Source organism: Anas platyrhynchos, chromosome 21 (genome assembly GCF_047663525.1).
Source record: "Anas platyrhynchos isolate ZD024472 breed Pekin duck chromosome 21, IASCAAS_PekinDuck_T2T, whole genome shotgun sequence".
NCBI classification, from domain to species: Eukaryota; Metazoa; Chordata; class Aves; order Anseriformes; family Anatidae; genus Anas; species Anas platyrhynchos.
The window spans coordinates 8519652-8542806 of record NC_092607.1 but is presented as its reverse complement, the minus strand read 5'-3'; the positions used below and the strand labels follow the sequence as shown (position 1 = coordinate 8542806).

General features: G+C 59.8%; 1 protein-coding gene across 1 annotated transcript; it reads left to right on the top strand.

Moving 5' to 3' along the window:
- Window positions 1-15457: 15457 nt before the first annotated feature.
- Window positions 15458-23012, top strand: EMILIN3 (elastin microfibril interfacer 3). The gene is made up of 4 exons (XM_038166403.2): window positions 15458-15828; window positions 17531-17653; window positions 18861-19108; window positions 19656-23012. The coding sequence occupies exons 1-4, from the start codon at window positions 15641-15643 to the stop codon at window positions 21548-21550; spliced, it is 2454 nt and encodes an 817-aa protein (XP_038022331.1). The 5' UTR covers window positions 15458-15640; the 3' UTR covers window positions 21551-23012.
- The last annotated feature ends 143 nt before the right edge of the window (window positions 23013-23155 follow it).

Below are 23155 nucleotides of genomic sequence, written 5' to 3'. Positions count from 1 at the left end.
AGGTTTGCTGACACCTTGGGTTCATGCTTTCCTGTCCCTCTGGTGGTCTGCTGTTCTCCAAGGGACACCAAAGCAGACCCCTGACACCGGGCTGTGCTCATCCCACACCCCAGGCACTCAGCACCACCAGCAGCCACAGAGACAAGCCCGAGGCTGGCCCCGGGGGCAGCTGGCACCTCAGCCTGCCCTTCCCTCCCTTCTTTCCCCCGGCGGCCCGGCCTTTCCTATTAGCAGAGGACCTTTTTGCCGCTTCTTGTGCTCTCGGCCTCATATTTCAAATTCCTTCCGAGCCGGATCTGGTTTTCATTTAAACATATTGCATTTAAATATATATATAAAAAGTACAATGAGGAAGGATTTTCAAGGTAATAAATGGAACATGCGAGCCTAATTATTCAGGCTGACCCGCTGCGATTCGGTAAGTCCGGAGAGCTGTTTATATTGGCAGGATGAGAGCAAAATATCATTGGATACGGTCATTACTCTTATAAGATTTCAATATATATACATTGTCAGGAGTCTCTGAGTTATGAAGTCCCCCTGGCTCGAGGAATAAACACGCTGGGCAGTAACCCTGGGAGCGATGGCGATGGCTGCAGCTCGCACTGCCAAGCCCCTCTCAGCAGCGCCGGCCTAGCCCACGGCCTAGGTCGCAGCCCCGACTCCCAGGCAGACATTTTATCTCACTGAGGCCACATATGAGCTCGGCGAGCGAGCAGAGGCAGAAATACGATTCCTGGCCTTTCAGGCTGTGTTACCGGGGCTGTCTGCGGCCTGCCCCGCTGGTCAGAGAGCGAGGGGGAACCCGAGGGAGCTGGCTTGGTGCTCCTCCATGCAGCAGGGACGGTGGCAGCCGAGCTGCCCCCTCCTGTGCACAGCCCTGGGTTGGCCTCTCCCATGCCCCCGTTACAGGGGCTGTGGGGCTGAGAATGCTCCTTGCAGCCTGCGCAGTGACACACCGCCTACCCTGCAGGTAAAACCCCACGTGTTCCCGACACAACAGCCCACGGGCAGCCGGAAAAAATCCTGGGGAGGCTCTCTGATGGGACAGGAGCACAGCCCTTTGCTGGTCCTGTGTCCGGGGGATAGAAATGCCCCCAAACGACAGCGTTTCTGTTTCAGGAAGAAGTTAACTTTCCAGCAAATGCACCGAGCTGACAAGCAGCGGAGCTTTGGCTGTTTACCACGGAGTGCAGGCTTCGTGGTCTGCATGGCTGGAAGTCTCAGCGGGGCTCCATTCGCTTTGATTTTACACCGGGGTTAACCAGACCCCGGTAATTATCCCCTTTTAACAAGGCAGTGTTTACACCTATGAGCAGGGGTCAGCTCCTGACGTGCTCGCTGCGGCTGGAAGCAGAGCACTGCTGATGGCAGCTGGAGAGCTGAAGTGACCACAGGGGGGAAAGGAAAGATGGGAAGAACAAGAGAAATAGAAATAAGAAAGGTGATATGAAAGCCCAGACGAAATATATTGCCCACAGTCTCTGTCTCCACGGCTCGCTGGCTCCCCACCCCTCTTCCAGCCGCCCTGCTGCAATGCAGCCAGCGAGAGTGGCCCTAAGAGCACACGCACAGATAGCTGGAAGCTGGGGTAGGTTGATGGATTTCCTAGCTCCTGGGCTATTAAATGTCTGGACCGGCTAATTTTAAAGCAAACAAGCAAAGGCCAAATGACAAATTGTTTGGGAGGCCCTTCGGCAAGAGGATGGAGTTTTACGAGCACCGAGGGCACTGTTGCTGCCATTAAATCTGTGGACATAGGGGAAAAATAAGGCCTGATTTATTTGGTGATGGTGAAAAATATTATCCAAGCTATAATTTATTGATCATTGTATCCTCCCGGCTTTCAAGGCCTCTTTCTTGTGCATATGGAACATATACATATTTTTCCTCGCATATGAGGCTGAACACAGCAGTGCTCCTGCATTTGAGGAATTTTTGCATGGTCTGCTGGCCATGACACAGGAGCCGGCGTTGCCGACAGGCTGGGGCAGGAGTGGGGAGCAGCCTCTGCCCCAGGGACAGCCTGTTTTGGTGTGGGGACGACGTGGAGGAGCCACGAGCTCACGGGGAATAGCGCTGAGTGGCAGGAGCTGCCCGTCCCATGCAGCCCAAAGACTCGGGGATCTGCCTACCTCCTCCTTCCTGCTGGGCACCGCATCACCAGATCACCTCCATAGGCTCCTTCCTGTCCCGTTTCCTCTGGGAAGCTGTGTTTTGTTTGATGAACCGGGCTGCCATCGGCCAGCGACCAAGCTGGGGCTGAGACCGTATCCATCAGGGATGTGAGCATGGGAGTCACGCTCCTTCCAGCCTCCTGCGCCCGGCCGTAACTGGCTGCGCTGCCTGGGCTGTGCAGGACCGAAGCGCAGGGCGATGTGCGTGGTTGTGTGAGCAGAGCTACGCTGGAGCCCTCCTGGGTAAGAGCCTGTGCCAATTCCCCCAGCGTGGCTGCAGCACCGGGCACCAGAGGTTTTGCTTCCTACCCACCCCTGCCCTTGTTCTCCCAACCCGGGCATCTCAGCTCCAGGTCCTGGTCTCCTGCCACCTTTGGCACAACCTCGGGGATGCCCCGTGCTTCTCTGGGCACCCCGGGTTACCTCCAAGGCTGGTGATGCTCCCGCAGCCCCCTGGGCACCCTCCTGGTCCCTGCCGTGTCCTGGAGGCACAGGGAGCAGTGCTGTCCCTGGTGGAGGGGGGGGGGGGGGACAGAGAGCAGAGCTCGGGGGGTTTATGGCTTGCAAACAGGGACATTTTGCTCTCCTGCTGCAAACCTGTGCTGCGTTAGACCCCTCGAACCATCTCCTAGGAGCGGCCCCGGCACCTACCCCAACCTGCACACAGCGACGTTTCCCAAGCGCTCCCGGCCGCGGGCTGTGCATGGTTTTCATTTTCCAAAGCAAACAAGGGCTCCGTGTCTCCCTGCGCGGGGGCGGCCGAGCCCAGCTGCCTCCCTTACCTGGCCTCGGCAGCGGGATGGCTTCCCACTGCGAGCCCCGCGCTGGGAGCAGGATCCGACATGGCAAAGGAAGAGAGGGCAGCGGCGGCCCCCGGGGAGCCAGGCTGGAGCTGGAGGCTCTCTCCGCCAGCCCATCTGGTGAGGAGAGCGCCGGGCTCTGCAGGGACAGCCGGAAATCACAGCAATTTCTGCAGTTATGTTTCCAGATTGCTTTCTCTAACCATCAAATAATACCACCAAAAAAAAATAATAATAAATAAATAAAAAGGGGAAATAGAAAAAGCAATATAGGGACCAGAGATTTTAATCCTCCTTGCTTTTCCAGAGAAAGGCAGGGCCTCTTTCCACCCTGTAACTCACTCCTGCTCTCTGTCAGAGCCTCCTCCAGCCGACATGGTGAGAGGAGCCCCAAACTGGCTGGGGGCTGGGGCTGGGTGGGATCCACGTGGCCTTTGGGTGGGCACCCAGGGGTGTCAGGAGGGTGCCCTGCTGAGCTGCCAGCGCTGTACTGCAGCCAAAAAAAGGGAGAGGAAGGGCTGGGGAGGCACGGGGCACGCTGTGTGGAGCTCACAGATGCAAAACCCCGATCCCTGCTGCTCTGGCTGGTGACCAGGGTGGTTTGTGGGGTGCTGCTGAAGCAGTGCAGGGACCTTGGCATGTCCTGGAGATGACGACCTTAGAGAGGGGGGCCAAGCCTTCCAGCCTCTCTGCTGAGGCCGTGCACTCTCCTCCAAGCCCTGTGGGGATTCTGCCATCCCTACCACTGCTGGTGCTCGGCGGTGAGCAGTGGTTTGGGTGTGCTGCCTGGAGCCAAGCAGGATGGCACAGCGATGCTCCCACTGCCTGCTCCTGATAACAGCACCAGGGGAAAGCAGCCGGGAGCCGGCGTGCTGCAGAGCGCGAAGGCGGCGCGGCTGCCGCTCGTTTGTTTTCATTGATTTGAGGAGCAAAGGCCGGGGGCAAAAGTGGGTCACCCAGACCACCCACAGCCCTCTGTGGTGACAGGGACAAGAGGGACCTGCCACCCCCTGTGCACAGAGCCGGCGGGGTGGCTGCAGGGCTGATGGACCCCAGCTGCGGCACGGCCCCTGCTCCCGGCAGCCCCAGGATGGGTGAGAGAGCCCGGCCAGCAGGCTGTAGGGCCGCTGCACAGCCCATTTGTCCTCCAGCATCTGGAAACAAGGCGAGGAAAACATTAGTGAGTGGGAGGGAAGGAGGTGGACCCGGCTGTCTGGGTGGGAAAACAGGGACAGGACGGATAGCTGCGTGCCCCACGGGTACCCAGGGAGCATCCTGCGATGCGGATGGGCCACGTTATGGGATCCTCTGCCCAAATCTCCTCTTGGACAGGGACAACAGAAGGTTTTAATGAAAATCCCAATGGATGCCTCTTCCTAAACCTCTTCCTTGCAGGATGTGGTACCTGGGCAGGGTGTCCCAGCTCAACAGGCAAAGGGTGTCCTGGGAATGAGCATTTCCTGCTTTGGCACTGAATCGAAACAGCAAATTTTCTCTTTCTCTTTCTCTCTCTCTCTTTTTGGAACAAATTGGGAAGAGAGCTGTGCTGCTTCCAGGAGCCAGCAGTGTCTTTCCACATGTCGGGCTCAGGGCAAAGCGTGCTGTGGGGTTCCCCAAATCATTCAGGTCACTGGTCTGGAGGATGCACCGGGGCTGGGGGGAGCCAACCCCCACCAGCGGGAGCCCCCCATGCCAGGAGCAGGCAGAGGACATGGGGCAGCCCTCGCTGTGCAAACAGGAGAGGAGCAGGATGATTTCCCTTCCCACAGTACGATGCCCAAGCATTTCTTAATTTTAGACACTGGGTTTTTTTGGGAAACAGAAAGAGACTTGCACAAACTTCATGCCCACATCTGGAGGTGGTTCGTAGCCTGCAGACCAGAGCACCAGGACCGTTCCCAAAACCCATCTCTGGTTGGGTGCAAACCTTGTTGCAGTTCCTGCCCTGCCAGCCCTTCCCTCAGGCACCAGAGGACCCCAAATGCCTGTCACCCTCACCAGCCCCCCTGCTTGCACATGGGGAAAAGCTTAGAGCAGCTGGCGGGGGGCCAGCGCTGCAATGGGAACGAGCAGCAGCCTGACACGGGCTGCCACCGAGCCCTGGGGTGGAGGTCTGCTGGTGCTGGGAGGCTTTTGGGGCACGTCTGCTTGACAGCCAGGACGAGCTTGCCTTTTTTCCCCATTGCTGAACATTGACTGGCTGCTGAACATTTCGAGGCTGAGGTTGCCTCCTGGCCTCCCCCCGACCCTCCCTGGGTCCCCCATGGCTGGAGGGCTCCCAGCGAGCGGCAGGAACCTGGCTTCTGGTGGGGAAACGTAGCCAGCACCAGGAAGGGCAGGCAGAGCCATGCGCCCAACGCTCCAGCACGCCGTCCTCGCAAGCATCCCTCTAACTGCAGCCACACACACCCCAGCACATGAATATTTATCCCCTCGCCTCGGCATTCCTGCAGGAATTCCTCCTTCTCCTGCCGCAGAGTGCAGCACGGGGCTGGGGCGAGGCGGGGGGGGGGGCAGCTCCTTTTCATTTCCAATCCCCCCATCCTCGAGGGAGAGCAAACATTATTCCCCTGACAAAGGCGGGCATTGTGGGGGCACAGGCAGCGGGTGGGGGCGTGGGGGGATGGAGAGCGAGCAGGAGGGCGGCACGGGAGAGCCCCCGGAGAGGAGGGTGGACGGGATGTGAATATAAATTCTGTAAATATTTTCTTTAAGGTGCTGCACGTAATCCCAGGAAACAGATCCAGTTTCACGGCAGAGCTGGGGGGGAAGCGGGGCCGACTTTGCCGTCGGTTTCTCCCCGGTGGTTTGAGCCCTGGTGCAGAAACGGGAGGAGCATCCTGGGCTTCTGGCAGGGCTGTGGGGTACCTCTGAAAGACAGAGAGCACCGAGACCTCCCCACCTCCTCCATCCTGCCCACGCACAAGGACAGCCAAAAGTGTAATTTTGAGGTTTGTCTCTGCAGAGGACATCCCCAGCACCAAATGTCAATAAACCCTGCAGCAGCTGTGAGACAGCCCCAGCAGCTCCCCTGCCCCTTCAGCCACCCCAGGATCCCCGGAGCGGCTCCTCCCTGCCCGGAACAGGGGCAGGAGCTGGGGCACCCCCTGGCCAGGGGCTCTGTGGGGTGGCCGGGGCTCTCCCAGCCCTCCCAGGAGTGGATGAGCCGCTGCCCGTTCTGGCCCGCTGGGCTGCTGTGCCTCCTGCAGAAAGGGATTACAAAAACATCCGATTCCACTTTCCCTTCTGCCTCCTTTCGATGCTTTTTGGCACCGTGTGAAACAACTGTGTCCAGAGGCCGGGATTTCCGTGGACTCTGACTTTAATGTTGGTTCTTCTGATTCCCAGCCCCACCCCGTAGCCAATTCATCCCCCTGCCAGCTCAGCCACTGCCCCAAGCTGCATTCCCCTTGCCTTGGGCACTGCGCAAACACAGCCAGGAGCCAGCAGGTCCGGGGACAGCGCTGCCACCCACAGTGTCCCGACAACGTACTGACCCTCTCTGTCCATGTCAGTGGTGTCTGGGGCTGTTCTGTCCATTCCTGCTTTGGAGGGCTGCCCACAGCCGATATTTGGGGCTGAGTCGCTCCAAGGGTGCAAGCGAATGGGAGCTGGGTGCAACGTAAAGGTCCTGCGGGGCACGGAGCAGCCCTGGCTGCAGCACCAACCCTGTCCCATTCCCCAGTGTTTGCCCGGCCCCAAAACAGCCCCACAGTGTGGTGGGACCAGCGTGGGCAGCTTGGCTCAGCTCCACCACGGGTCCCCGGCTGCTGTCCCCACCGGGAGCCCCTCTTGCCCCCCAGAGCCCGCCTGGGCAGCTGAGAGCCCCCCATGCGGCCCCTGAGCACCCAGAAAGCAGGTTTCACGTTTCACTTTCCATGTTTAAAATCCCCTCTCCCTTCTCATTTCCTTTTCCTTCCTTCCCCAGCAGCTGTGAGAGCCCCAGCTCCAGCCCCTGCAGGGCCCTTCACGGCACCGCTTGTGGCAGGAGCAGGGCGCTGTCACCTTTCTGGCTGATGTCCCCACAAGCTCCTCTCCCTGACCAGCCACCGTGCGTGCATCCCTCACCTTACAGTACCCAAATACTGCTGGCACCTCAGTCCCGAACCTGCACACGCGCTGCGGAGCTGCATCTTGAAGGAGCACTGCAGCTGCCACGCGATTTGGACACCATTCCTCGTGTCCAAACACACACAGGAAGGAGCAGAGCCCCTAAACGTGCCCCTAAAGGCATCCCAAATCACCACGGCAGTGGTCGTGGTGCTTCACCTGCACCCCAGCCACGCAGGGCAGACGCTGACACCTGCACCACCCTCGGTGCCTGCTCAGGACGCTGCCAGCACCTCTGTGCTGGGATGGGAGGCAGAGGATTTGTCTGCGAGGGCTTGGACCAGCTCCTGCCCGGATGGAAAACTTCCCCTCCCTCCTTTCCACCACCTTTGCCGTGGCTCCAAACCCAACCTGGGGGCCAGCTGCCCACGGGGATCTCCGTCCCCATGAAAATCTGGGCACGTTGCACGCGCCCTTGGCACGGGAGCATCCAGCTGGGTTCGGCTCAATGCGGCGGGCTGGAGCAGAGGGAGGGGGGGAAGCGGAGGTGGGGACATGTGTGGGAAGGGGCGAGGGGGCTGCAGATCAGGGCTGATATGGCCTGGCACTTTGGCAGAATTTTCTAGGACAGTTTGTACAGTGTCCTCCCTATACAATGGTTGTGTCTAGCCGCCGCGGTGCGGCTCGCATTTCCATGAGCGAGGAATTCAACCGAAAAGTAAACAGGAAAAAACGTTACATCTCGCAGTTTATAAATATATACGGAATTATTTAGGCAGTCAGGCCAATTTGCACAGATGCCGCATATATGCTGTGACAGATCTCCGTGTTGTTTTGGAGCCACCCCTTGTGAATGGGAAACAGGGCTGGTTTCTCGCCATGTCTGCATGAAATATCGGGATCCTCCTGCAAGCTGGCTGCGAGCTGCGAGCACTGCGGCTCTTGGGAACAATGCTATGAGCTGATGCGAGCTATTTGCACGTAGTGCTGTGAGACTCGAGCCCCCGTCTTTCCAGCTTGGGCTGCATGAGGCTTTCCGAAGAGGCGGGGGAGTTTTTCAGGGGGACGTCAGGGCAATGGGACAAATCCGCCTTGGCACACGTCTCCACCGAGCGAGGGGGCCAGGACCCAGCTCCCCTCGTCCCAGGGGCTTGCAGGGGCAGAGGTCAGCGCAGGCAGCACAGACAAATCCCTAACATGGCACAGGGCACCAAAAACTCGCTGCCCATGGGACAGAGAGACCTGAGCCCCGGGAAGCATCCCATCCGCCTCCTCCCCAGCCAGCAGCCGAAGGCACCCCGCTCCGTGCCAGCGACACCGCCGGAGACACTGCGGCTGGGCTTCTTTCCAGCAAAGCCCCTTCCTCCCCCCTCGCGCCCAGAGGTTTATTCAACCTGACAGCTGAGTGACTTGATCGGTCGGAGCGACGTCTTAATTATAGGGCATCCTCCGTGGGGTTTGCTGCCTGCGGCTGGCAGGAGGAACCTCTCCTCCCCGGCTCCCTCTGCTCCCCCAGCAGCGCCGAGCCGCGCGGAGCTCAGACAGTGGGGATATTGTTTGGGCCACAGCCTGAGCGGCCCGGCCTCCTCAGCTGTGAAATTACCTAGAGGATAACCAAACAAACCCCAGACAAACACTTCTTTAAGCTCACCGCTTACTTTGCAGCAGCGGTTTCCCCCTGCCCACCACATGTGTGCACGCGGGGTTTTCTTTTCCTCCCCGCTCACGGGCAACGTTTGCTGCGCTCCAGCGAGGTGTTGGGGAGGGGGACAGTGACAGACGGAGGGACACAGGGACACCACGGGCTCCGACCCCACTGCCGGGGCTGGAGAGCTCACGCCGAGGAAGCTCTGGGTTGGTCGGTGCCAGACCTGGTTCAAAAGGTTCAATCCTGACCCCTTGCCTCGGGGACTGGGATTTTCCTCAAGACAGCACTGCGGGCCCAGAGGGGAACAGGCCCAGCACCCTGGTCCAAAACCTGCTGGAAGCAATGGGAAAACTGCCCCAGATCCCAGCATCGTTGTGACCCAGTGGGACCAGCAAGCTCCCGGGACTGAAATCAAGCAGGGCAGCGGGGAGGTCAGGACACGTCCCCTCCAGGATGTTTTTCCCCTTTCCAACTACCCCCAAAAACAGGAGAAAAGTTTTGGCCAAGCTGTCTTTCGGAGTCAATGTAAGCATTTCCTGACACGGTGTTGATTTCACAGATTAAAGCTGGTCGAAAACGACCTGGTCGAAATCCAGGCAGCATTAATTTTTTGGGGAAAAAAAAAAAAAAAAAAAAAGTTGAGGAATTTCTTTTGAGTTTGTTCTAAGGGGAAGGGCTGTGCTTTTCCCACCCAGAAGATTGTTTGCTCTTGAAATATGTGCAATAAACACACAAGTGTTGAGCTCCAGCTACAAGCAAAGAGGTTTCCTTCTGGTGCAAATGCCCCAGGCGTGATTTCTGATAACAAAAAAACACAGGATTTTAGTCAATCTGGGGTCATGCCTTTAATTTCAGTTCAGCTGGTGAACCACTGACTTACAGTATTACAACTGCACGTTTCCATGTTCACATGAGGGCTGCAGCGACAGGCTGGGGTTTGGCACGGGGAAGCTGTATGGGATTTCAGAACCAAACCTCTCCTCGATCCCAAAATAAAGGCAGGGAGGATGTTAAATAAATCCCCGCGCATTAACACAGACAGAGAGGCTTTCCTTCCTGGCCTTCCTGACCCGCTCAGATAGAGCGTGCCCCCGCAAAGACACGGGTGGAAACCCAAAACACAGCACGGCAGCGTGTGCTCTGGAAATATCTGCAGTCCAATTGAGGCAGATCCCAAGTTTTGGCAGATTCCTAAGATCAGGAAATTCCTTGAGAGCTCGGGAAGCTCTCCAAGCCCGAACCCAAGCTATTTCACTTGCAGAAGATATCGAGTTCTCCTCCTCTTTTTTTTTTTTTTTTTTTTGGTGATGGGTCAGTGGGACCTTGGCAGGCGCGTGCTGCTGCACAGTGAGAAAAGAGATCAGCGGAGCGCTGCAGAAGGCCAAATGCAGATGCAGGGCCCGCAGGAACAGCTGCTAGCGAAGGGAAGCCTGCGAAGCCAAATATCCACGAGGTCCCAGCTCCAAGCAGCTCTGGAAGCAGCCCAGGCTGGTATCAGTTATATTTTTCCTCCCTGCTCCTTTGCGTGTGCCTAAATAACCACAGGTTATTTATGGCTGTCCCCATCACACACACGGCACGCGTGCCTGCGGGGTCACCCCGGAGAACTGGTTGCAGCAGGGAGGCCCAAAGGGCTCCTTTTAGGACCTGAAAACACATCCCTTGCCCCCCTGCCTCAAGCAGGGTGGGTAACAGCAGGGGTTCAGCCCGGCTCTTCCCACCTTTGGTCTCTCCAAGAAGTCGCCCAGTGCCTGGGGCTGCGCTGCCGTGGCTGGGAGCAGGCAGCTCCTGGCTATGGGCAAGAAGCAGCAGCCCCATAGCAGGGGGAACCTGCCTGCTTCCCCTGGATCCCATCTCCAGGAAAAACGGCCACAGCTTGGCCAGAACAGGCACAAACTGGAGAATCTGCCCTGTCCCACATGGGCTCTTTGGGCGGCTCTCCATCCCAGCCACACGCCTGCCCTGCGACAAGGAGGCTGCTGGAACAGCCAGGAAAGCTCCACGTGGCTCCTGCCCCCAAAACCCTGGAGGTGATGGAGACAGAGGACCTGAGGTCCGGCTCTCACCATGGCCACCCCATCAAACACGACTCGTGCCCGCAGGAGCAGGCAGCCCCCCGAGCGTTGGGTGGGATGCGGGTGATCCCTCGGCTCTGCAGGAGGGTCAGAAACCAGGCTCTGAGGTTACGATTAGCTCAGCTGTGCCTTGGTGCTGGCTCTTCAAACTCAGCAAAAAAAAAAGGTCAATTCATGCTAGTGTCCGTCAGTATTCCCCAGGTCCCAAAGGAAAAGCATTTTCTTTCCGCTCTTGCGGTGTTTTTCTTCCACCGTGCGCAGCAATGAGGTCACCGAGCGGAGGTTTTATGGCTCAGTCCCTGGGCTGCTGCCACCGGCCCGCAGGAAAGGCAGAGAGGCTGGCCCAGCTGAGCACACGGCCAATTTGGAGCAGAGGCAGAGGCACAGCTCTGCACAGCACACCAGCTGTCGGGGGAGGACGTGGCCAAGCCCTGAAGCGGCGATCAGACATCCCAGCTGGTGGCATTTCTTTAAACCAAAACCCCGGGCTGCTGCTCCTCCACCTTCCAGGGCAGGGCTCCTTGCAGCAGGGACTGTCCCTAGGAAAAACGAGGCCCGGCAGAGATGGAAAGGGGGGGAGCAGACGTGGCAGAGCTGCTTGGGGGGAGCCCCAAAGCCCTGCAGTCCCCCCGGGATTTGCGGGGTACCCTTGGGAGAGGAGCGGCCAGCCAGCCCCTCTGCTGGCACAGCGGGACAGGGGGGTCCCGAGGCAGCTCAGCCCCTGCTCAGGGATGCTCCTGCTCCGTGCCCACGGCTGTCACCTCTTGATGCTCACCTGTCCCCAGGGTGCTGGCACAGCCGGGAAAAGCTTTTTAAAACCCAGCACCCCCCTCCCTCCCCCCCTTTCCACACATCAGACCTCCTGCCTGCCCCTTGCCCTTGCCAAATCTGCCCTGAGAGCCTTCCTGGCGGAAGGATGCCCGTGGGTACCTAAATAAAGCCACCTGGAGGTGTCCTGCTCCCTGCCCAACCTGTGGCTGCCCCCCCAGCCCTCCCCAAACCGCAGCCCCAGCGCGCTGCCTGCCAGCACCGCCGCTCTGGCACCTCCGTGGATGGCCCCGAGCCTGGGGAAGAGACTCGAGCAGGGATTTGGAGCAGCTCCATCCCTTCCACCGCACGCGCTCATCTTGACAAACGATCAGCCCGTGGCTTTGGGAAGCAGAGATAAGGCTGCCTGAGCGCCTCACCTCACCGCGCCTTCCCAAAAGAAAGCGCCCCAGCTCCCCCCCAGCCCGGCCAGACCCCGGTGCCCCCACCCCAGGAGGGGTTTCTGCGGGGGGCTGTGCCCCTGGTGCTGCTGCCTCCCTGCCCCGAGCCTGGCAGGACACCCACAGCCCCTGGGGAACAGGGCAGGGGGTGGTTGAGAACAAAACCTGAGCATCCTCCCAGCGAGGCAGGCGGTGGTGTTGCCTGGGACATCTCCCCTGCCCGTCTGGGTACCGCGGCACCCCCAGCCCTCCTCGGGGCTCCCCCCGGCTGGGGAAACAGCCACGGGGGGGCTGCGGCGCCTTCCAGAGACCTGGTCCAGGGGGGATCATTCAGGAGGAACCCTGCCTCTAACTTGGGCTGCCACTTTGGGAAATGAATTTGTACTCGGAAAAACTCAGGCTGGGAGAGGTCTCGGGAAGACGTCCAATCCATTTCCCTACCCCAAATTGGTCCTGACAGATTTTTTTTTAATCTAACCTTTCCTTTAAAACCTCCAGATGGCTCAACGCAGTCTCCTCTAGGGTTATATTAATGTTACTACCAGAATACTTTTTTTTTTTATTATTATTATTTTATTAATATCCATCTTAAATTTCTCTTGCTGGGACCTGCTCCCACCCCTTGGCAGCACAGGGACAGCTCTGTTCCCACCGTCGCGCCCTGTGCCCCCTGCCCAGCCCTGCTGGCTCGGGGTGGGGATGGAAAAGGCCGGTCCTGGCCAGGAGCGAGCGGCGTTGCCGAGCCCCCGGAGCATCCTCGCACCTCTCCCACCTCGGGGTGGGCCTGCAGGGGGCTGGGCGGCGCAGACCCCAAACATCGTACCCAGGTGGGAACGGGAGGTCAGAGGCTGCTGGCTTGTTGACCCATGAAGGGAGGCAATTATTCAGCTGGGGAGGCCACGCAGGTGTTAATTAAAAAGCATGTGAAGCAGAACGGGGCAGTGTTTGGTGTCACCCGCTTGTGAAATCGGCCTCGCCGCCCAGCCCACCCCGGGGAACAGAGCAGGGGAAGGAAGAGCTGCCCGCAGGGCATCTGCTCCCGCTCTCATCTCCAACCGAGGTCCTATTTTGGGGCACAGTTCCTATTTTTGGGCACCTCTCGGACCATCTAAAATGTCCCTGCTTTTTAGCCAGATCTCTGCTGGATCCTTAATTGGGAAATCCATCACACCCTGAGCTGCTGCAGGGCTGCTCACGTGGGGGACACCGACAGACACAGCCCCCTGGGGGGGGTCTCAGATTTACCCAGCGTCCAGGAATGATCTTCAGCAGCAGCTCTGGCACCATCCCTTTCCTCTCCCAGGAGGGAAAGCCGGGCTTTCTTCTGGCAGGCACCCGGGGCTGGTGCTCCCTGGCACGAAGCTTACCAAGGAACGCGCCTGCAGAGCCCGCCGGTGGCAGCTCAGGGTGGCAAAGCCCTCCTGCCCCACTTGGAGGCTTTTTGGGGGATGAAATTTGGCCTCTTCTCTGCTAACCCTGGGACACGGCCACGTCAGGAGGACGTCCTGGAGCTGAGGCTCACCCCGGGGTGGTCGCTCCCCGGAGCTGGGATGCTGGCCCCAGGGGGTGTGCGGTGAGGGTGGCAGCAGCACGGCAGTACCGAGCAGGGAGCAGGGAGCAGCGAGCTGCTCCGTGAGGAGTGCAGCTCAGCGAGACCCCGTTCCCTGCCGCCCCGTGTCTCACGGTGGGATTAGCTCCCGGCTAACAAGGCACATGAGAGCTTTTCCCATGGTTTGGGGCACTCGTAATGGCTCTCTCCCGTGTGGGTTCTTTGATGTTTTATAACACAGCTGATGACGAATCCATTTCCGCAATGGGGACCCAGGTTTGGCTCTCTCTTGTCTACCCAGATGCTTTTTTTTTTTTTTTTTTTTTCATGAAACAATTAGACAATGGAACAGTATAGCGGAATTCGTTCTCTCTGAGGATCTCGCCTCGCTAGGAAATCTGGCAGCAAGTGACCCAGGGTTTCAGAAATGGGGTCAGACAGCAGGGACAGGCGGACAGAAAGGCACGTGCACCCGCAGCCCTGAGAGAGCGGTGGCTCCCACCTCCTTCCCCTTCAGAGCTGGGCTGGGGAGGACGATGAAGCACCCTCAGCAGCCCCGCTGTGCCCGCTCGTCCCGCTGCATGTTCAAAAGGCAGGACCGTGGGTTTCTGCTGAAACCACGCAGCAGCAGATGTTTTTTCCTGCGCCCTCGGACACGCACGTGCAGCACGCTGTTATGAAAACTGGATCGTGCTCCCTGAGCGCAGGGAAAAAAAAACAAAAGCTGTGCGCAAGGTTACTTCTCGGCTTTAGCATCCAGCATGAAACCGCACGGGCTCGGCAGGTTGGGTTTGTTGTTACCGAGCTGCTTCTGGCCTGTCCCTCCTGCGCTGTCCCAGGGGATGGGGACAGCCAGGGGCCAGCTGCACGAGGACTGCTCCAAACACACTGTGCAGGAGCCGCAGCGCAGCCACCGCGGGGTGCAGCCTGTTTCCCTTTGCACCCTGCAGCAGGTTGAGCGGAGCTGGGCAAGCCTTGGTTCGTTGTGCAGACCTCCTCCGGCTTTCCTGCCCGATCTTTCCAGCCTGCCTCCCCCGGCACGGCTCTCCTATGGGTTTTCTTCTCCTGCTAATGTTTCCGTATCCGCCTCAGACCCAGCCAAAGGCTCATTTTAACAAAAAAAAATAAATAAGGGCCGTTTGTCTCGGTATCTTATCATCTCTCCCAGCATCAGCCCAAGCCTTGACGACTCCTTCCCCCAGCAGCAGGTTTCACTCTGGTGTTTGGGATCCCACCCAGCCACCCTTTCCCAGCCGCTTGCTTCCCTCCAAGAGTTTCGGAGGAGCTCTGCGTGCCTCCTGGAGGAGTTTCCCTGCCCGGGATGGCCTCGGCCAGACCCAGCAGGACCCCGTGGAGAACCTGCTCCTGGGGAGGGGGTGCGAGTGTCCCGGTGCCACGGGATGCTCAGCCCAGGTTCCACTTCTAGGACCAAATCCGCGTGGTGGTGGCCTCACCTCTGCGGGGCTACGGGCTGACCTGGACAGCACCCGGGCTGTGACCCCACGGGTGGGGGTCTCCTCCTCCCCCTGCACCCCCTCTGCAGCAGCCGAGGCCCCGGGGGCTCACACGGGGGGCGCGTGGAGGTGCTGGGGGGGGGCTTTTAAAGGGGGTGCTGGGGCAGCGCAGGGACCCAGCACCTCCTGCCCCGGGGCTCCTGCGGGTGGGGGCACCCGGGGGCACCTGCTGCCGCCGGGGGGGCGCCGCGCAAAGGGGCGAGGGGGGGGCTCTGCCCCATCCAGCCCCCTTCATGGGGCGGCCAGCGGGGGCTGCGCGGGGTCGGGGCGGCCCCCGGCGGGGCGAGGGGTGCGGTGGGATGGAGAGGGGGGGGTTCTGCGATGGGATGGGGCGGGGGGCTCGGCTTTGTCTCCCCGCCCGCGGGGCCGGGGGTCGGGGGCTGGGGGAGGGCAGTGGGGAGGAGCGCGGCCCGCCCCCGCCACCGCCCTACAAAAGGGGTCGGGCGGGCGGCGGAGCGGCGTGTGCCGCCGGGCAGGGCAGGGCGCAGCGGGCGGGGTCCCGGCCCCATCCCAATTCCCATCCCATTTCCCATCCCCGGTCCTTTTTCCCCCCTTTCCCGATCCTTTTTTCCCCCCCCCCCTCCCCTTCCCTTTCCCGGTCCCATCCCGCCCCGGGACCATGCGGCGGGCGCTGCGCCGCGGGGCTCTGCTCGCCTGCATCTCCCTGGGGACGCTGCTGGTTCTCGCTGATGCCAAGGGGGTCTTCTACCCCCCCGCCGCCCCCCTGCCCTACGGCGGCAGGTACAGCCTCTACACGGCCGGCTCCAGCCCGCAGCTCAGCCCCGGGAAGCCCGTGGGCAAGCACAAGTAAGCGACCCCATGCGCGGACCCTATGGGCATCCCCGCACCGGGGACTGGGGTCGGGACTGGGGGGGCGAGCCCCGGCTGGTTGAGGGGGGTCCCGGAGCCGAGAGAGAGCGGGGTGGGAGGTGTGGGTGCTGCTGTGCTCCGTGGATGGGGCTGGGGAAGGGGTGTGAGGGTGGGGGGGGGTCTGTGGGGCTGCCCGTGGGGTACCTGTTCCTCGTGGGTACCGGGGGCGATGCGGGGAGGGCAGGATGGCACCGCCCGGGGAGGTGCGGGCTGGCTCGGTGCGGAATTCCTGGGGTTTAAATAAGCTCCGAGTGTAACCTGGAAAGCTCAGGCGGCGGAGGAATGCGGGCTTTGCGCGTACAATGCACCCATTTGGTAACTGAATGGAAAAAGTGTTACTTTGGGGGGCTCCCCCCCCCCTCGGCTTGTTAGCCAGAGCGGGGTTTTTATCGGGCTTCTCTGCAAAAGGGGGGACGCAGCGCTCCGAACAAGCTGAAATGAATAAAGTAAGGTTTGAAACAAACAATGCTGGCAGTGCCAGGGAGAGCTTTCCAAAACCCGTAACATTTTCCAGCTGCTCACTCCTCAAGCATCGGGCTGGAGCAATAAAACTGTTAGCCACAGGTGGGTGAGGAGGGAAAGGGTTCCTGTGGAGGACAGGGAGCCAGCGGCACCCTGCCCCAGGTAGTCACGGGCAGTGGCTAGTAGATCTGCCTCCGTTGGCCACCAGCTTCCTTAAAGAGGAGGCTTGCAGCGTTTTTAACCAGATCCTGGATTTATGGAGAGACAGTGAGCCTGAATTTCCACATGCACACATGATCTCCCTTCCCTCCAGCTAAGCAAAGTGGCTGGCCCTAGCTCTCTGGTAGCTGTGTGTTCGGACAAATGACTCACTTCTGGAGCAGCACCGGTCCCTGCACATGCCTGGAGCTTGGCAGCCTCTTGCTGGGGCACGGCCACTTGCACCTGGGCAGGCTGGAAATGCTGCCGGGAGTTGGGGTGCGAAGAAGCCCTCGGAGAGGGGCTGGGGAAAGGGTGCTGGTGCTCCTTGTAGGGGAAGCAGGGGCTCTGTGGGGCTGGGGGACAGAGGGGGCAGCCCTTTCACCTTCCTGGGTGCCACAGCTCGTTTCCCTGGGCAGCCCCAGGCTGCTCCTTGCACCACGGTGAAGCTGGAGGAGCCAGGCTGCTCCCAGCCTGCGGCCAGGCACAGCAGCCACCGCTGCAGCTGACGGGGATGAGCGGGGTCCTCCCGCCTCACCAAACACCTCCCTGCTCCGGCAGCTCGCTCTGACCCATCTGCTCCGTCCTGCTGACCCTCCGTCCCCAAGCCGCGCTGCCTCTGCCCTCTTCTCCTCCCGCTCTGCCATCTGCCGCCTCCCCCTGCCCTCGGTCCCTGCCTCGCTGCACGTCCCCGCTGTCCCTATCCCCACGGGCCACCTGCTCCGACCTCCAGCGGAACAGCCTCGGCCTCCATCTGTCCCTGCAGCCTTCCTCCCGGCTGCCTCATCCTCAGCACCCGGCTCTGCTCCCCGCACCACCCATCCGAGGGACCGAAGAGGCTCCCAGCCTCCACTCCACTGGCATCTCCTGCCCCGGGACCCTCCTGCTGCCCCCTCCCCAGCCTGGCAGGGGGCTGCTGGTGATGCTGGCCCTGGGGCAGGGGGTGACGCTGTCTTGCCGTGCTTTTTTCCCCCCCCAGGAGCTACTGCGCCTACGTGGTGCAGCGCAACGTCACCTGCGCACTGCAGGACGGCGCCGAGAGCTACGTCAAGGCCGAGTACCACAAGTGCAGCTGGGGACCCAAGTGCCCGGGGAAAGTGCTGTGAGTACGGGGGGTGCCTGACAGCAAAAGGGGCTGAAGGGGGGGGTTAATGCTGCGGCGCCGGCAGGAGGCAAGGTGGGATTGTTTAGGAGAAGGAGGGAGCTCGGCCCCTCGCCAGAAATAAATGGGGAATGTTTCCGTGGGAAGCAGGGGGGGAGCGCAGGGGAGCGTTTTGTCACAGAGCTGCAATTTGGCAGGAAGGTGGCAGCGAGGGGAGAGCCTGAGGGAGGCTGAGGGCTTCCTGCCCCGGGAAAATATTTGCAAACCTCTCTGCCACCTTATAAATGCTGAAGGGAAACACCCCGCCGTGCGGGGCTTTGTGCATCACCCCCAGCTGGGGATGCTCTCTGTGCAGAAGTGCCGTGCTCCTGCATCCTCCCCATGCCCACCGGAGCAGCAGTGCTGAGGAAAACAGGGCTGGAAGGGGCTCCCGTAGGAGCCTGGCAGGCAGCAGGGAAGGTGTCCTGGGGGCTGTGCTCAGCCTTGCTTCATGCTGCTGGTGGTGGCTGGGCACGGACACATCCTGCCTCCCCCTGCCCTGGTACCTGCAGGCAGGCTTCTGCACACAAGGAAGGAAGGAGCGCAGGAACTTGGCAGCTTCTGTGAAGAGGAATAGCACAAGGAAGAGCTTTTTTTTTTTTTTTTTTTTTTCCAAATGATGTTTGAAACTCTCAAAGACACAGGACAAATTATTGATGTAGAGAAATGTGAAAGCAATGCAGAGACTGCAGGGTTTGGGCTTGGTTTCTCCTCCTGCCCCCCAGGACCAAGGACAAACTGTGTGCAGTGTTTCAAGACAACACACCCCGATTTACAAGGGGCTGAAGAACCTGAGGCTGGAGCTTTCTGAAAGGCAGTTTCAAAGCACCGGGATCTTGGAGGTGGCAAGGGCTGCGCTGTGTTCAGCCCCGCAGGACTCAGCTGGTGGTGGGCACAGATGCTGCCTGGGTCCTGTCCCTGCCCAGTACGAGGGCTCTGGGCACCACCTGGGGAGGGTGGGCAAGTGTGCGGGGGTGCCGGCTGCTGAGCTGCAGCCCCAGGGGGAGGGATGCTGCGGGAGGAGGTGGGCTGTGCTCTGTGGGTGCAGAGCTTGGGTCTCAGCTGGGCTTTCCTCCACCCAGCAGGACCCCGGCCCCGCTCTTTGGTAGTGCCTGAAGCTGAGGTTGTCTCTCTAAACTGTCTTTTCTTCCTCCCCTCTCCTGGAAAGGTACCGCACCTTCTTCAGACCCAAATACAAGATTGGCTACAAGACTGTGACCGAGCTGGCCTGGAGGTGCTGCCCGGGCTTCCTGGGAGAAGGATGCCACGACAGCCCCACCGACCAGCCCGGCCTCCTGCCCCAGCATCCCAGCCCTAAAATGCCACCTGGGCAGAAGATGTTTCCAATCCCCAGAGTTCCTCCCCATCCGAAAAGCCACCCTGACCTGTTTGCAGGACCCAAGAAGAATCAATACGGTGAGACCTCATGCCTGCTTCACGTCCCCAGGTTGTTGCCCCCTGGTCTTTGGCACAAACCTCCTGCTTCTTTCTGTTCCGGCACGGGGCAGGGGTTTGGCACGCCAGCGGGTGACCTGTTTTCTGCCCAGAAACCTGACCTTTGATTGCTCTGAGGCTCACCTGCTTTTCTTACCTGCTGCCTTTCAAAACGTGTAGCTTGGAAATCACCTCACCTCATTGCTTTAAAGCATTTCTATGTTAATTTAGGGGTTGATAGAGCGCGTCTCAAGACGAAGCTCCCTAGGCTGTTCTCATCGCCTGCTGTTGAACTTGAGATCACGGGGCTTGACCCCACGCACTGAAAGAGAGCAGGTTTTCCCCGTCTAATTGAGAAAAGATGCTGGGGGAAAGGAGAAAAGGTGGGGAGGGATCTGGCTGAAATGGCAACGAGAGGGAGGTGGGAGCTAATGCTGGTAAGGAAAAGGGCTCGAATGGAGAAGCAGCCGGGGGGGGGGCTAAGGGAGCTCTGGCACTGACCGTCCCCTCTCTGTGTTCCCCTGGGCAGGCAGGAAGCTGCCTGGGCTCTTCGGGGACCGCCTGGAGCGGCTGGAGGAGGAGGTGAGGCGCCTGTCCCAGTCCTACGACAGCCTGCATGCCCTGGTGAGCGGCCTGGGGGACCGCCTGCGCCTGGCCATCCAGGAGGACACCACCAAGATGATCGGCTCTCTGATGAACAGCCCGGGCACGCCCGACTCCACGGTGGGCTTCGGCATCATCCCCGACGGCCTGGTGGACGCGGCGGACAAAGCCGACGTCGCCGCGTTCCCTCCGGTGGGGGAGATCCTGACCAAGGTGACGGAGGTGAGCGACGTGCTGAAATCCAAGGCGGATTTACTCCACGAGGTTCGCGGCATGGTCCTGGACCACGACGGGCAGATCAAGCACCTGCTGGAGTCGGCCCGGCCCTCGCCCCTCACCTCCATCGACCTGCTGGAGGAGTACGTGGACACGCGGCTGAGCACCCTGCGCGGAGAGCTGCTCGACGGCTTCGAGAAGAAGCTGGGCAAGATCCAGACCACGTGTGATTTCCGGATCCAAGAGGTGCGGCAGCAGTGCGAGGAGGAGAAAGCCGCCAACCTGCGGCTGCAGCAGACGCTGGACGGGAAGGAGCTGGAGATCAAGAAGGAGATCTCCCAGCTGGAGACCCAGATCCAAGGGCTGACGGTGGTGGAGAGCTGCTGCAGCAACCTCGACTACCTCACCGATCGCATGAACATCCTGGAGAAGGGCCTCCACAGCATCTCGGAGTCCCAGAAGAACCTGCACTCACGGATGGATGGAGAAATCTCCACCGTCACCCTGGGGAACCTCTTTGAAGGGCGCTTTGAGGACCTGGAAGCCAGACTTAACGCCACAGAGAGGGAAACAGGGAGCTGTTGCTCCAGCATAGAGGACAGCATGAGAGGCACAGTGGTGGCAGAGGTGGATGGCATGAGGACTGCCTTTGAGGACAAAATGCAGACCCTGGAGGACAGGTTCATGACCATCGTGGGGGAGCTGAACAATGTCAGTGCTCCCGTGGGCATGGATGGAGCAGTGGTGCCCGTGCTGGAGGGGGAGCTCGCTGGCATGAAGAAGCGCACGGACGAGAAGCTGGAGGTGCTGCAGAGCCGCCTCGTCACGCTGGAGAGCACCTGTTCCTCGGGCTGCACCTCTGCCTCCAGAGACGTGGAGACCTTCCGGACGGAGATCGAGGACTGCCAGAACAGGAACCAGGACCTGCTCCTCCGGATGGACAGCAACTACGACCTCCTGCGCAAGCTGAACGCCACCATCCTGGAGATCCAGCGGCGAATCGAGGAGGAGGCGGCGGGGGCTCTGCAAGGAGAGATCACCTTGCTGAAGATCAACCTGAACACCGTCAGCAAGTCCCTGACGGGGCTCAAGGACTCCGTCTCACAGTACTCAGACACCATGACGCACATCAACTCCTCGCTGGACGAGCACGAGCGCAAGATCGAGGACGAGGTTCACTCCATCCAAGAGAAAGTCAACGACCAAGGCTCGCAGCTCTTCTTCAGCAACCGCCGAGTCCTGAACCTCAAGGGAGACCTGGAGCGACTCAAAGCCCGGATCGTCAGCGACCTGAGCTCCTGCAGGAGCGTGGCCCAGGACCTGCAGCAGGAGGTGGCACACTTTGACGAGCGGGTGGCGCGGGTGGAGAGGGTCTGCGGCAGGCTGGGCGCCGTCACGGGGAGCCTGGACGGAATCAGGGACGGACTGGAGAAACACACGGGCAGCCTGTGGGACTACATGGACCGTATGAACGGGACCCTGGCTGCCCACTCTCAGGAAATAACAGGACTGAAGGACAACCTGCTCGACTGCCAAGCCAAGGTCTCGGAGCTGGCGGAGCAGGTCGGCCACCTGGAAGAGCAGGCGGAGAGGGAGCAGCATTAGCTGTGCCGAAACGTGCTCCTTGCTCCATTAACTTATATCACACGGACTCCAAGGTGACAACAGGCCTTCGGATATTTTTTTAATGAAAAGATAAATTAAAAGCTGCTACGAACCCTTCTTCGCCACCCTCCTCCTCCTCCTTTATTTTTTTTTGTGCGCTCGCCTCCGCAGCTCGCAGCTGTGCCAGCCCTGCTGGAGCAGGGAGCTGCCTTCGGGGCCGGGGGTGTTGCTTTGGCTCTGGGGCTGATGACCCCAGAAGGACGATTCAGGAGGAAGCTGGAGGCGGGGACGTTTTTTAAATTTTATTTTTGTGGATTTGTCGCTTCTTGAAGAATAAAACCCTGTAGTTGTCAGTTGAGGAATAGAGCTACTCTGACCTAAAGACCACCTGCATCTTAATCCAGGGACTGAACAGAGCCAGGGCTCCTTGCAGGGAACAAAACTCACCACAGGAACTGTGGATTTCAAAGAAAACACGTACTCACACAGCCCCTGGGGAGCTGCACTCCCCTCTTCGAGATGGCAGCCCTCCTTGCATAAGGTAAATCCATTTATCCTGCTCCCTTCTTCACGCAAACGCACATGCCTTCCAGAGCACGTGAGGAGATGCATTAGGAAAACACATGTGGATATGGTACGTGTGTCTGTAGCTCTGAGCAATCCCCTGTCCCAGTGCTCAGCTGAGTGCAGAGCTTGCTCTTGCTGCCCCCTTTCCCTCGCTGTACTTTGAGGAACCACACGGAGCAGCCATCAACTGTCCCAGCAGCATTTGCACGAACCCAGGCGGTCCCTGGGGGCTGCTGTGGTTTGCAGTCCCCCTCCGCTTTGTTTACTTTGCTTTCTGGTTACACCTGGGACTGATGTGAAGGGTTATGGAAAACTTGTGTCTTTCCCAAAGACGTGTGTGCGTGTAGGTCTCAGAAGAGACAAAGCCAGGCTCGGAGCAGTCTCCTGCCTTCCAGCTCTGGTTCTCTCCTGTTTTACTGCTTAAACTGTGAACGTGGTTTCCCCCATCTCATCCCTGGGCAGGCGAGGTGCAGCTGCTCCAGGATGTGAGCATGAGGCCTCACCTGCTCTGCCTGGGTTTCCCCATCCAGGATCCTGCTTCCTCTTTGCAGTCCTCTGAGTCCCAAGAATGCTGAGGATCCAGGAACCCGTGCCACCATCAAGCTCCCAGCAGGGCATCTTGAGACGTCCTCTCCTGAGCTCAGCCCTGGGGAAAGGTTGAGCTGTGCTCCAGGCTCTGAGCAGGGCTGGAGGCGGTACGAAAAACCAAAGCAACTTACCCAGCTTCGCTCTGGCTTCCCACAAAGACTGGAGAATGTTGCTGTGTTCCTGAGCAGTGCCAGCCTTGTCCCATGAATCAGGTGCCCGTACTGCGTGGCTGTCTCACCAAAATCTGCCTTTCCCAGGGAGACCAGCATGGACAGCCTCCCCTGCTCAGCCATCAGGGGCTTTGTTATGAGAAAGGATGAAGAGGAAATTAAAGAGCCTCCTCCTGGCCAGTTCTGGCACTGTTATAGCAGAGGGATATGTTTTTCTACCAGCCCAGCACTGCAGCTGATGGGCATTTCCACACCAGTGCCCACCCCGTGCCAGGAGGTG

Coding starts and splice junctions, on each gene's coding strand:
- EMILIN3 (XM_038166403.2), top strand. CDS start 15,641: ATGCGGCGGGCGCTGCGCCGCGGGGCTCTGCTCGCCTGCATCTCCCTG. Junction 17,654..18,860: donor AAGTGCCCGGGGAAAGTGCT/GTGAGTACGGGG, acceptor TCTCCTGGAAAG/GTACCGCACCTTCTTCAGAC. Junction 19,109..19,655: donor ACCCAAGAAGAATCAATACG/GTGAGACCTCAT, acceptor TCCCCTGGGCAG/GCAGGAAGCTGCCTGGGCTC.